The 13787-nt window shown below is 49.5% G+C and overlaps 1 protein-coding gene across 1 annotated transcript in view; it reads right to left on the bottom strand.

Annotated features, from left to right (window-relative positions):
• Positions 1–13787, bottom strand: part of LOC134909580 (ATP-binding cassette sub-family F member 3-like) — an 86713-nt gene that overhangs the window by 47648 nt on the left and 25278 nt on the right. The window contains exons 11-12 of the mRNA XM_063916589.1: positions 12180–12202; positions 12038–12093 (exon numbers count right to left, since the gene is read on the bottom strand). Of these exons, the coding sequence (XP_063772659.1) occupies positions 12038–12093; positions 12180–12202 (79 nt within the window). The remainder of the gene's footprint in view (positions 1–12037; positions 12094–12179; positions 12203–13787) is intronic.

Genomic DNA, 13787 nt, shown 5'->3' with positions numbered 1-13787 from the left:
CAGCTTGTATTCCTGAGAGACAATTTGTATAGCCCAAGGATCCACCTGTGAGCGAACCCACTGGTGGCTGAAATTTCGTAGACGCGCCCCCACCACTCCTGGCTCCGCCTGTGGAGCCCCAGCGTCATGCGGTGGATTTAGTGGAAGCCGGGGAGGACTTTTGTTCCTGGGAACTAGCTGCATGGTGCAGCTTTTTTCCTCTACCCCTGCCTCTGGCAAGAAAAGATGCCCCTCTGACTTTCTTGCTCTTTTGCGAACGAAAGGACTGCATTTGGTAATACGGTGCTTTCTTCGGCTGTGAGGGAACATAAGGCAAGAAATTTGGCTTCCCTGCCGTAGCAGTGGAAACTAGGTCCGAGAGACCGTCCCCAAATAATTCCTCACCCTTATAAGGCAAAACCTCCATGTGTTTTTTAGAGTCGGCATCCCCTGTCCATTGCCGAGTCCACAGGACCCTTCTGGCAGAAATCGACATTGCGTTTATTCTAGAGCCAGGTAGGCAAATGTCCCTCTGGGCATCGCGCATATATAGGACAGCGTCCTTGATATGTCCCAGGGTCAGTAGAACAGTGTCCCTGTCCAGGGTATCTATCTCCTCCGAGAGATTATCAGTCCAAGCTGCTACAGCACTACACATCCAGGCCGAAGCAATTGCTGGCCTCAGTAGAGTACCAGAATGTGTATAAACAGACTTCAGGATAGCTTCCTGCTTTCTATCCGCAGGATCCTTTAGGGCGGCCGTATCCTGAGACGGCAGGGCCACCCTCTTAGATAAGTGTGTCAACGCCTTGTCTACCCTCGGGGAGGATTCCCAGCGTAACCTGTCCGTTGGCGGGAAAGGATACGCCATCAGTAATCTCTTGGAAATTACTACTTTCCTATCAGGGGAATCCCACGCTTTTACACATAATTCATTTAATTCATGTGAAGGGGGAAGTGTCACTTCTTGCTTTTTCTCCCCATACATATAAACCCTCTTGTCAGGGACAGGGTTTTCCTCTGATATGTGCAATATATCCTTCATTGCTATAATCATGTAGCGGATGGCTTTAGTCATTTTAGGCTGCAACTTTGCATCATCGTCATCGACACTGGAGTCAGACTCCGTGTCGGCATCTGTGTCAACCATCTGGGATAGTGGGCGCTTGCGAGACCCTGACGGCCTCTGCATTGTAGGATCAGGCATGGGTTGAGACCCTGACTGTCCCAAGGCTACATCTTTATCTAACCTGTTATGTAGGGAGCTTACATTATCATTTAACACCTTCCACATATCCATCCAATCAGGTGTCGGCACCGTCGGCGGCGACACCTCATTCACCTGCACTTGTTCTGCCTCCACATATCCTTCCTCATCAAACAAAGGCTTTTGGGGAGACAGAGAGAGAGTATGCCAGCACACACCCCAGCGCTATATAACCCAGGGATTACACTGTACCTTAGTGATTACCCAGTAGCTGCTGTTTGTGATCGTTTTGCGCCTAAATTTATGTGCCCCCCCTCTCTTTTTACCCTTTTTGCACCTGGATACTGCAGGGGAGAGCCTGGGGAGCGTCTTTCCAGCGGAGCTGTGAAGAGAAAATGGCGCTGGTGTGCTGAGGAAGAAGGCCCCGCCCCCTCAGCGGCGGGCTTCTGTCCCGCTTCTATGTGTAAAAAATGGCGGGGGCTCGAACATATATCCAGTGCCTGACTGGATATATGTGTTCTTTTGCCAAAAGGTACCTTAATTGCTGCCCAGGGCGCCCCCCCCTGCGCCCTACAGTGACCGGAGTGTGCGGGTGTGCTGCGGGAGCAATGGCGCACAGCTGCAGTGCTGTGCGCTACCTTAAGTGAAGACAGGAGTCTTCTGCCGCCGATTTCGATGTCTTCATGCTTCTGCTGCTTCTGTACTTATGGCTCTGCGAGGGGGACGGCGGAGCGGCTCCGGGAACGGACGATCAAGGTTAGGTACCTGTGTTCGATCCCTCTGGAGCTAATGGTGTCCAGTAGCCTAAGAAGCGCAACCTAGCCGCAGTTAGTAGGTTTGCTTCTCTCCCCTCAGTCCCACGTAGCAGAGAGTCTGTTGCCAGCAGAAGCTCTCTGAAAATAAAAAAACCTAAACTAAAATACTTTCTTCTTAGCAAGCTCAGGAGAGCCCACTAAAAGCACCCAGCTCTGGCCGGGCACAGATTCTAACTGAGGTCTGGAGGAGGGGCATAGAGGGAGGAGCCAGTGCACACCAGGTAGTACTAAATCTTTCTTTAGAGTGCCCAGTCTCCTGCAGAGCCCGTCTATTCCCCATGGTCCTTACGGAGTCCCCAGCATCCACTAGGACGTCAGAGAAATATTAATATTCACTTAATTAGCTCCATATCAATTTAGAGAAGGCATCTAAGCCAGCAAGCGTCAGAGCAGAATCTGCAGCTGGCCACTTATGTGGCAATAGCAAATTCTGAAGGGGTTTGTTCCCTGGTGGGATAACGGAAGTTGAGAATCCTGGGATCTTCAATATTGAAGTCCCAGCACAGCCCCTGAGAGACCGCAACCCCTTCTATGGGTGCCGACCCTTAGCACTGCCTCCCAGCAGTCCCGCCTATTTTCAAATAATGGCAGTCATTTGGTGTAACAGCGGCTCCAGCATAATGTAATGTAATAGGGTGCACAAACAGCTTCTGCTGATTAAAAATGATATGCAGCATGAGTATATTGTTTGTGTAATAGCGGCTACATCTGCATACAAAATGCCACGTTAGTGTTTTCCGTGAAAACACTGTAGCATAGCATTTTGTATGCAAATGCAGTCACACACAGAATATAGACATGCTGTATATAATTTTAATCAGAAGCTGCTTGTGCGTCCTTTTACATTACTTTGTATCTAAAAACGCATTTTCACAGAAAAAATAAGAATTTACTTACCGATAATTCTATTTCTCGTAGTCCGTAGTGGATGCTGGGACTTCCGTAAGGACCATGGGGAATAGCGGCTCCGCAGGAGACTGGGCACAAAAGTAAAAGCTTTAGACTAGCTGGTGTGCACTGGCTCCTCCCCCTATGACCCTCCTCCAAGCCTCAGTTAGGATACTGTGCCCGGACGAGCGTACATAATAAGGAAGGATTTTGAATCCCGGGTAAGACTCATACCAGCCACACCAATCACACCGTACAACCTGTGATCTGAACCCAGTTAACAGTATGATAAACGTAGGAGCCTCTGAAAAGATGGCTCACAACAATAAACAACCCGATTTTTTTGTAACAATAACTATATACAAGTATTGCAGACAATCCGCACTTGGGATGGGCGCCCAGCATCCACTACGGACTACGAGAAATAGAATTATCGGTAAGTAAATTCTTATTTTCTCTGACGTCCTAGTGGATGCTGGGACTTCCGTAAGGACCATGGGGATTATACCAAAGCTCCCAAACGGGCGGGAGAGTGCGGATGACTCTGCAGCACTGAATGAGAGAACTCCAGGTCCTCCTCAGCCAGGGTATCGAATTTGTAAAATTTTGCAAACGTGTTTGCCCCTGACCAAGTAGCTGCTCGGCAAAGTTGTAAAGCCGAGACCCCTCGGGCAGCCGCCCAAGATGAGCCCACTTTCCTTGTGGAATGGGCTTTAACAGATTTTGGCTGTGGCAGTCCTGCCACAGAATGTGCAAGCTGAATTGTACTACAAATCCAACGAGCAATCGTCTGCTTAGAAGCAGGAGCACCCAGCTTGTTGGGCGCATACAGGATAAACAGCGAGTCAGATTTTCTGACTCCAGCCGTCCTAGAAACATATATTTTCAGGGCCCTGACTACGTCCAACAACTTGGAGTCCTCCAAGTCCCTAGTAGCCGCAGGCACCACAATAGGTTGGTTCATGTGAAACGCTGAAACCACCTTAGGAAGAAATTGAGGACGAGTCCTCAATTCTGCCCTGTCTGAATGAAAAATTAGGTAAGGACTTTTATATGACAAAGCCGCCAATTCTGAGACAAAGCCACCTTCCATGTGAGATATCTTAATTCCACAGTGGTGAGTGGTTCAAACCAATGTGATTTTAGGAACCCTAAAACTACATTGAGATCCCAAGGTGCCACTGGTGGCACAAAAGGAGGCTGTATATGCAGTACCCCCCTTGACAAACGTCAAACGTCTGAACTTCAGGCACTGAAGCCAGTTCTTTCTGGAAGAAGATCGACAGGGCCGAAATCTGAACCTTAATGGATCCTAATTTTAGGCCCATAGACAGTCCTGCTTGCAGGAAATGCAGGAAACGACCCAGTTGAAATTCCTCTGTGGGGGCCTTCTTGGCCTCACACCACGCAACATATTTCCGCCAAATGCGGTGATAATGTTTCGCGGTTACATCCTTCCTGGCTTTGATCAGGGTAGGGATGACTTCATCTGGAATGCCTTTTTCCATCAGGATCCGGCGTTCAACCGCCATGCCGTCAAACGCAGCCGCGGTAAGTCTTGGAACAGACAAGGTCCCTGCTGGAGCAGGTCCTTTCTTAGAGGTAGAGGCCACGGGTCCTCCGTGAGCATATCTTGCAGTTCCGGGTACCAAGTTCTTCTTGGCCAATCCGGAGCCACGAGTATAGTTCTTACTCCTCTCCTTGTTGAGACGGGACGCCATCATGTCCACCTTTGGTTTTTCCCAACGGTTTACAATCACTTGGAAGACTTCTGGGTGAAGTCCCCACTCCCCCGGGTGGAGGTCGTGTCTGCTGAGGAAGTCTGCTTCCCAGTTGTCCACTCCCGGAATGAACATTGCTGACAGTGCCACCACATGATTTTCCGCCCAGCGGAGAATCCTTGCAGCTTCTGCCATTGCCCTCCTGCTTCTTGTGCCGCCCTGTCTGTTGACGTGGGCGACTGCCGTGATGTTGTCCGATTGGATCAATACCGACTGACCCTGAAGCAGAGGCCTTGCTTGACTTACGGCACTGTAAATGGCACTTAGTTCCAGAATATTTATGTGAAGAGACGTTTCCATGCTTGACCACAAGCCCTGGAAATTTCTTCCCTGTGTGACTGCTCCCCAGCCTCTCAGACTGGCATCCGTGGTCACCAGCATCCAATCCTGAATGCCGAATCTGCGGCCCTCTAGAAGATGAGCACTCTGTAACCACCACAGGAGAGACACCCTTGTCCTTGGAGATAGGGTTATCCGCTGATGCATCTGAAGATGCGATCCGGACCATTTGTCCAGCAGATCCCACTGAAAAGTTCTTGCATGGAATCTTCCGAATGGAATTGCTTCGTAAGAAGCCACCATTTTTCCCAGGACTCTCGTGCATTGATGCACTGATACTTGGCCTGGTTTTAGGAGGTTCCTGACTAGCTCGGATAACTCCCTGGCCTTCTCCTCCGGGAGAAACACCTTTTTCTGGACTGTGTCCAGAATCATCCCCAGGAACAGTAGACGTGTTGTTGGAATCAGCTGTGATTTTGGGATATTTAGAATCCACCCGTGCTGACGTAGCACTACCTGAGACAGTGCTACTCCGAACTCTAACTGTTTCCTGGATCTTGCCCTTATCAGGAGATCGTCCAAGTAAGGGATAATTAAGACGCCTTTTCTTCGAAGAAGAATCATCATTTCGGCCATTACCTTGGTAAAGACCCGGGGTGCCGTGGACAATCCAAACGGCAGCGTCTGAAACTGATAGTGACAGTTCTGCACCACGAACCTGAGGTACCCTTAGTGAGAAGGGCAAATTTGGGACATAGAGGTAAGCATCCCTGATGTCCCGGGACACTATATAGTCCCCTTCTTCCTGGTTCGTTATCACTGCTCTGAGTGACTCCATCTTGATTTGAACCTTTGTAAGTGTTCAAAAAAATTTTTTTAGAATAAGTCTCACCTAGCCTTCTGGCTTCAGTACCACAATATAGTGTGGAATAATACCCCTTTTCTTGTAGTAGGAGGGGTAAGTTAATTATCACCTGCTGGGAATACAGCTTGTGAATTTTTTCCCATACTGCCTCCTTGTCGGAGGGAGACCTTGGTAAAGCAGACTTCAGGAGCCTGCGAAGGGGAAACGTCTCGACATTCCAATCTGTACCCCCGGGATACTACTTGTAGGATCCAGGGGTCCTGTACGGTCTCAGCGCCATGCTGAGAACTTGTCAGAAGCGGTGGAACGCTTCTGTTCCTGGGAATGGGCTGCCTGCTGCAGTCTTCTTCCCTTTCCTCTATCCCTGGGCAGATATGATCTTATAGGGACGAGAGGACTGAGGCTGAAAAGACGGTGTCTTTTTCTGCAGAGATGTGACTTAGGGTAAAAAACGGTGGATTTTCCAGCAGTTGCCGTGGCCACCAGGTCCGATGGACCGACCCCAAATAACTCCTCTTCCTTTATACGGCAATACACCTTTGTGCCGTTTGGAATCTGCATCACCTGACCACTGTCGTGTCCATAACATCTTCTGGCAGTTATGGACATCGCATTTACTCTTGATGCCAGAGTGCAAATATCCCTCTGTGCATCTCGCATATATAGAAATGCATCCTTTAAATGCTCTATAGTCAATAAAATACTGTCCCTGTCAAGGGTATCAATATTTTTAGTCAGGGAATCCGACCAAGCCACCCCAGCTCTGCACATCCAGGCTGAGGCGATCGCTGGTCGCAGTATAACACCAGTATGTGTGTATATACTTTTTATGATATTTTCCAGCCTCCTGTCAGCTGGTCCTTGAGGACGGCCCTATCTATAGACGGTACCGCCACTTGTTTTGATAAGCGTGTGAGCGCCTTATCCACCTTAAGGGGTGTTTCCCAACGCGCCCTAACTTCTGGCGGGAAAGGGTATACCGCCCATAATTTTCTATCGGGGGGAACCCACGCATCATCACACACTTTATTTAATTTATCTGATTCAGGAAAAACTATGGTAGTTTTTTCACATCCCACATAATACCCTCTTTTGTGGTACTTGTAGTATCAGAAATATGTAACACCTCCTTCATTGCCTTTAACGTGTGGCCCTAATAAGGAATACGTTTGTTTATTCACCGTCGACACTGGATTCAGTGTCCCTGTCTGTGTCTGTGTCGACCGACTAAAGTAAACGGGCGTTTTAAAACCCCTGACGGTGTTTTTGAGACGTCTGGACCGGTACTAATTGTTTGTCGGCCTTCTCATGTCGTCAACCGACCTTGCAGCGTGTTGACATTATCACGTAATTTCCTAAATAAGCCATCCATTCCGGTGTCGACTCCCTAGAGAGTGACATCACCATTACAGGCAATTGCTCCGCCTCCTCACCAACATCGTCCTCCTACATGTCGACACACGTACCGACACACAGCACACACACAGGGAATGCTCTGATAGAGGACAGGACCCACTAGCCCTTTGGAGAGACAGAGGGAGAGTTTGCCAGCACACACCAAAAACGCTATAATTATATAGGGACAACCTTATATAAGTGTTTTCCCTTATAGCATCTTAATATATAAGCATATCGCCAAATTAGTGCCCCCCCTCTCTGTTTTAACCCTGTTTCTGTAGTGCAGTGCAGGGGAGAGCCTGGGAGCCTTCCCTCCAGCCTTTCTGTGAGGGAAAATGGCGCTGTGTGCTGAGGAGATAGGCCCCGCCCCTTTTTCGGCGGCCTCGTCTCCCGCTCTTAACGGATTCTGGCAGGGGTTAAATATCTCCATATAGCCTCCGGAGGCTATATGTGAGGTATTTTTAGCCAAAATAGGTATTCATTTGCCTCCCAGGGCGCCCCCCTCCCAGCGCCCTGCACCCTCAGTGACTGCCGTGTGAAGTGTGCTGAGAGGAAAATGGCGCACAGCTGCAGTGCTGTGCGCTACCTTTAGAAGACTGAGGAGTCTTCTGCCGCCGATTCTGGACCTCTTCTTACTTCAGCATCTGCAAGGGGGCCGGCGGCAAGGCTCCGGTGACCATCCAGGCTGTACCTGTGATCGTCCCTCTGGAGCTGATGTCCAGTAGCCAAGAAGCCAATCCATCCTGCACGCAGGTGAGTTCACTTCTTCTCCCCTAAGTCCCTCGTTGCAGTGATCCTGTTGCCAGCAGGACTCACTGTAAAATAAAAAACCTAAGCTAAACTTTTCTAAGCAGCTCTTTAGGAGAGCCACCTAGATTGCACCCTTCTCGGCCGGGCACAAAAATCTAACTGGCTTGGAGGAGGGTCATAGGGGGAGGAGCCAGTGCACACCACCTGATCGGAAAGCTTTACTTTTGTGCCCTGTCTCCTGCGGAGCCGCTATTCCCCATGGTCCTTTCAGGAACCCCAGCATCCACTAGGACGATAGAGAAAATGTGAAAAACTCATGTCGACCTTCTATCCATGTCGACCTAGCACATGTCGACCTAGAAACCATGTCGACCTTCCATCCATGTCGACCTAGTGACTGTCGACCTAAACATTGTCGACCTAGACACTGTCGATCTTCAGACCGGATCCCATTCCAACTTAGGTAGCAAGCAAGGTTGAACACATGTTCAACTCAACTCGCTGTGCGGTGTGAACGGTAGCTGGGTTGAGGTGACCTGGCACTTGTTCACTGTGTATGGACGGGTGGTGCTTGGATATCATGTGATCTCTAAGCACCGTCCCCCTCTGTGTCACTGCTGACATCACCAACCCGACAATATGCCGGGTTGTAGTCAGCGGCGGCGGGGCGCCTGAGGTGGGTCACACGCTGGGAGCTTCCGTGTCAGGCTCCAGGGTGCAACCTGCCTTATGCGGTCTGAAAGGGATGTTACTCTCCCATCTCACCCCATGCCACTCTTACCAATCTTACCCCCTGCTCCTCTCTCTACCCCATCCCAATCTCACCCCCCGCTTCTCTCATCATCCCCTGCCGTCTCACCCCCTGTTCCTCTCATCATCCGCCTGCCGTCTCACCCCCTGTTCCTCTCATCATCCGCCTGCCGTCTCACCCCCTGTTCCTCTCATCATCCACCTGCCGTCTCACCCCCTGTTCCTCTCATCATCCGCCTGCCGCCTCACCCCCTGTTCCTCTCATCATCCGCCTGCCGCCTCACCCCGTTCCTCTCATCATCCGCCTGCCGCCTCACCCCGTTCCTCTCATCATCCGCCTGCCGCCTCACCCCCTGTTCCTCTCATCATCCGCCTGCCATCTCACCCCCTGTTCCTCTCATCATCCGCCTGCCGCCTCACCCCCTGTTCCTCTCATCATCCGCCTGCTGTCTCACCCCCTGTTCCTCTCATCATCCCCCTGCCGTCTCACCCCCTGTTCCTCTCATCATCCCCCTGCCGTCTCACCCCCTGTTCCTCTCATCATCCCCCTGCCGTCTCACCCCCTGTTCCTCTCATCATCCCCCTGCAGCACTCATCACTGCCTCCACTATCTCACCCCCTGCATCTCTCATCATTGCCCCCCACAATCTCACCCCCTGCAGCTCTCATCACTGCCCCCCACTATCTCACCCCCTGCAGCTCTCATCACTGCCCCCCACTATCTCACCCCCTGCAGCTCTCATCACTGCCCCCACTATCTCACCCCCTGCAGCTCTCATCACTGCCCCCACTATCTCACCCCCTGCAGCTCTCATCACTGCCCCCACTATCTCAGCCCCTGCAGCTCTCATCACTGCCCCCACTATCTCAGCCCCTGCAGCTCTCATCACTGCCCCCACTATCTCACCCCCTGCAGCTCTCATCACTGCCCCCACTATCTCACCCCCTGCAGCTCTCATCATTGCCCCCACTATCTCACCCCCTGCAGCTCTCATCATTGCCCCCACTATCTCACCCCCTGCAGCTCTCATCACTGCCCCCCACTATCTCACCCCCTGCAGCTCTCATTACTGCCCCCACTATCTCACCCCCTGCAGCTCTCATCACTGCCCCCCACTATCTCACCCCCTGCAGCTCTCATCATTGCCCCCCACTATCTCACCCCCTGCAGCTCTCATCACTGCCCCCACTATCTCACCCCCTGCAGCTCTCATCACTGCCCCCCACTATCTCACCCCCTGCAGCTCTCATCACTGCCCCCACTATCTCACCCCCTGCAGCTCTCATCACTGCCCCCACTATCTCACCCCCTGCAGCTCTCATCACTGCCCCACTATCTCACCCCCTGCAGCTCTCATCACTGCCCCCACTATCTCACCCCCTGCAGCTCTCATCACTGCCCCCCACTATCTCAGCCCCTGCAGCTCTCATCACTGCCCCCCACTATCTCACCCCCTGCAGCTCTCATCATTGCCCCCACTATCTCACCCCCTGCAGCTCTCATCATTGCCCCCCACTATCTCACCCCCTGCAGCTCTCATCATTGCCCCCCACTATCTCACCCCCTGCAGCTCTCATCACTGCCCACCACTATCTCACCCCCTGCAGCTCTCATCATTGCCCCCCACTATCTCACCACCTGCAGCTCTCATCATTGCTCCCCACTATCTCACCCCCTGCAGCTCTCATTATTGCCCCCCACTATCTCACCCCCTGCAGCTCTCGTCATCCCCTGCCATCTCACTGCACTGCCCTGCCTATTTCACCTTCCGCTTTTTCATCATCCCCCCTGGCCCGCCATCTCACCCCCTGCTGCTCATTCCCCACATGATCACATCCACACCTTCCGCGTCCGACGAGCGTCCTGTTAGCGGCCGCCAGACAGTCCTGAGTTACGGATCGGTTGCCTGGCAGCGCCGCTGCCGCCACTGCCTGCTATAACGAGGCGGACACTCATTGAAGCAACCACGGATTGCGGGCCGTCAGCTAATGAAAAGCTGCCACTTGGCTGCTTCTCATTGGCTGGTTATTCACAAGCCGTGATTGGCTCTGACGCCGGTCCAGCGAGCAGAGATTGGCTGGCAGCTGCTTTTGCTGCTTCCAACTCCTGCTGGGACCTGAAGCATTTACTTGTTGGTGGACGGACGGAGGCGGAACTGGTTCCGCCTTCAATTAGAAGTGGCGGAACGCAGTTCCGCCCCACTTTAACCCCTGGTTATACCCCTTATAGAGGAACTTTTGCCAATCGGGAGCAGAGCTGCAGATAGACCAGGGGGCGGAGCTTATTGTGGTACGGGGGTGGAGCATATTTCGAACCAGGTTATGAGCTCCCACCGACAGCATGGGGTTGGGGGCAGCGGCGGCGATTGTGCTCAGCTGCTGGCTGGCCGTGACTGGAGTCGAATGGGAGAATCTGCTATTGGTGATAACAGAAGTTTTTTTTTTCTGTCATCACTATCCGAGCTGCAGAGAATCCTGTGGGCCTATTTTCAATGGGAGGCCTGGAGATGCAGCTCCATCCGCCCCATTGTTAATCCGGCCCTGGGTCTGACACTAATAGGTGAGAGACCTACAGGTAGCAGTGATATTAACAAGTGAAAGACCCCATCTATTAAGGCTGCATTTTCACAGGGAGTTTATCTTAACAGCATATTTGAGTTCGAACTGTACCTGACACTATAAGTGAGAGGTAATCTACCAATATACCTGATACTACTGTACATGTCCATGTTATACCCGACACGCTGAATTCCACGTTACATATCTGTATCGAAACAGAAAAACATTTCAAGGCAACATGCCAAGATTTTTTGGATGAGCATAATCGTAACAATTTTGCTAGATCTTAGTGGAAACCACAATATTTATTCAAAGATGCATAGTATTATCAGTCCATACAAAGATAGTGATTAAAGAGGACAGACACTAAAAAGACGCTGTTTTTTATATTTCTTCAATACAATTTTCTCTTTGTAATTCATTGTCATACTTCCATACTATTTCTATATGTTTTTTAAAATATTTTTCGTATACAATTAATTCTCGAGACATGAGACAATACAACATGTCACCAATTTTTTTATGGAATTAATAAACGTTACATTTTAAATCTTTAGTGCACCATAAAACAGATCCTTTTCTTCTTTCCTTGTTCTTGTATAAGAATATGATCTGTGGTAGCACCACCTACATTTGTATCAGAATATCTGATCATAATTAGGGGTTTCTCTGGATTTGGTCTTTATGATATAGACATATTCTTTTCTTGTGCAACGGATATTTCCCCCCTCCCCCTTTTCCCTTATTAAAAAGAAAGTGTACAGACCTGCAAGTAGTTCTCCAACCATAGGATGGCTCGTACATCCAACATGTTTGTAGGTTCTGTGAAAATAGAGTACAAGGTCAATGGAAGGGAAAGATGATAATGAAAGAGGTGAAGAAGGAAATAGCTTTATCAGGACACTTACCATCCAGCAATAGCAGGTCAGGCCTAACAAAGAGACAGATTTAATTACTTTGGAACAATTTTAATTTTTGCTAATACAGATGTGTTCACATACAACCAGCCTCCCTGCACATTAAGCAGCCTTTCTAGCCATGCTATGCCATGGTGTGACTCGTTCTGTGTGAATAGGATGCAAAAGCAGCTAATGCTGATAAAAATGATACAGGTTGAGTATCCCTTATCCAAAATGCTTGGGACCAGAGGAATTTTGGATATCGGATTTTTCCGTATTTTGGAATAATTGCATACCATAATGAGATATCATAGCGATGGGACCTAAATCTAAGCACAGAATGCATTTATGTTTCATATACACACAGCCTGAAGGTCATTTAATACAACATGTTTAATAACTGAGTATTAAACAAAGTTTGTGTACATTGAGCCATCAAAAAACAAAGGTTTCACTATCTCAGTCTCACTCAAAAAAGTCCGTATTTCGAAATATTCCATATTTCGGAATATTTGGATATGGGATACTCAACCTGTATGTGGTATGCCTATATTTTGTGTGATAACGTGGCTGTATCTGCATAAGAAATGGTAAATGGTACGTTACAGTGTTCGCGATGCAAACAAAACTCATTTTCGGCAATAAAAGATGCCCGACGCTAACGTAGTTGCAGGGGACCTGTCCGCTCATTCACACCAGGCATCTCCCGATATGTGGCGTATTGTGGCAAGATGAGTGAGGACACATCAATAGTAAGCGATGCTCACTATAAACACTTCTTTCAATGGGCTGCTATAACTAAAGAAATACAACAGCATAAATATGTACTAATCTGACATCCTAGGTGTCAAGAAAATAATACAGACTTTTACAATTGTTTGTGGTCTTGTCCTCTAGTTAGAGCCTTCTGGCTTTGATCTGACGCTTTGCCGTGGAACCATTTGGTTAATTATTTCCCTTTGATTGAACATGGGGCATAGTGGGGATATTACCACAAGGAAAGTAGGTGTCTGGTGGATATTGGAAACTTAAATGCTCTGAGTACAGTGGCCAAAAAGACAATATTGTATGTCTGGATTCGGTCCAGTGTGCATCCTTTCACACTCTTTAAGGAATAAAACAAGATGGCCTCTCCAGTGTACCCCATAGCTTATTTTGGTTCTTACCTGATAAATTTGTTTCTCTGATGCCATGGGGGGGGACACTGGACGCCCTCCTGTTCGCTCCTGGCTTTTCTGGGTTGTGTTTGGGTTTTTGTTATACCAAGTTCCTGCCCTCATGTGTGACAATTTTTCTGTTTTTCTCCTCTAGGGCTTTGATAAGCATAGGGGAGGAGGAGCCAGAGCTGCTCTAAAAGATTAACTCTGTAGTGCCCAGACTCTTCCAGCACTGCCCCATGGCATCAGAGAAACAGATTCATTTGGTAAGAACAAAAGCGCTATGGGGTACACTGGAGAGACAATGGGGAGGTCCCAAAGCTGTTTACTATGCAAGGACACTTCGACTAAAACTAGCATCTCTGGAGGCAAAGCAAAAGCATGTGCCAAGAAACAAGTGGCTACCCTGCAAATCTGCTCCACCAAAGACCTCCAACGTAGGAGGACGACAAGATCGATC

The sequence above is a fragment of the Pseudophryne corroboree genome, chromosome 4, assembly GCF_028390025.1.
Source record: "Pseudophryne corroboree isolate aPseCor3 chromosome 4, aPseCor3.hap2, whole genome shotgun sequence".
In the NCBI taxonomy this organism is placed as follows: Eukaryota; Metazoa; Chordata; class Amphibia; order Anura; family Myobatrachidae; genus Pseudophryne; species Pseudophryne corroboree.
This window is presented reverse-complemented; position numbering and strand designations above follow the sequence as displayed.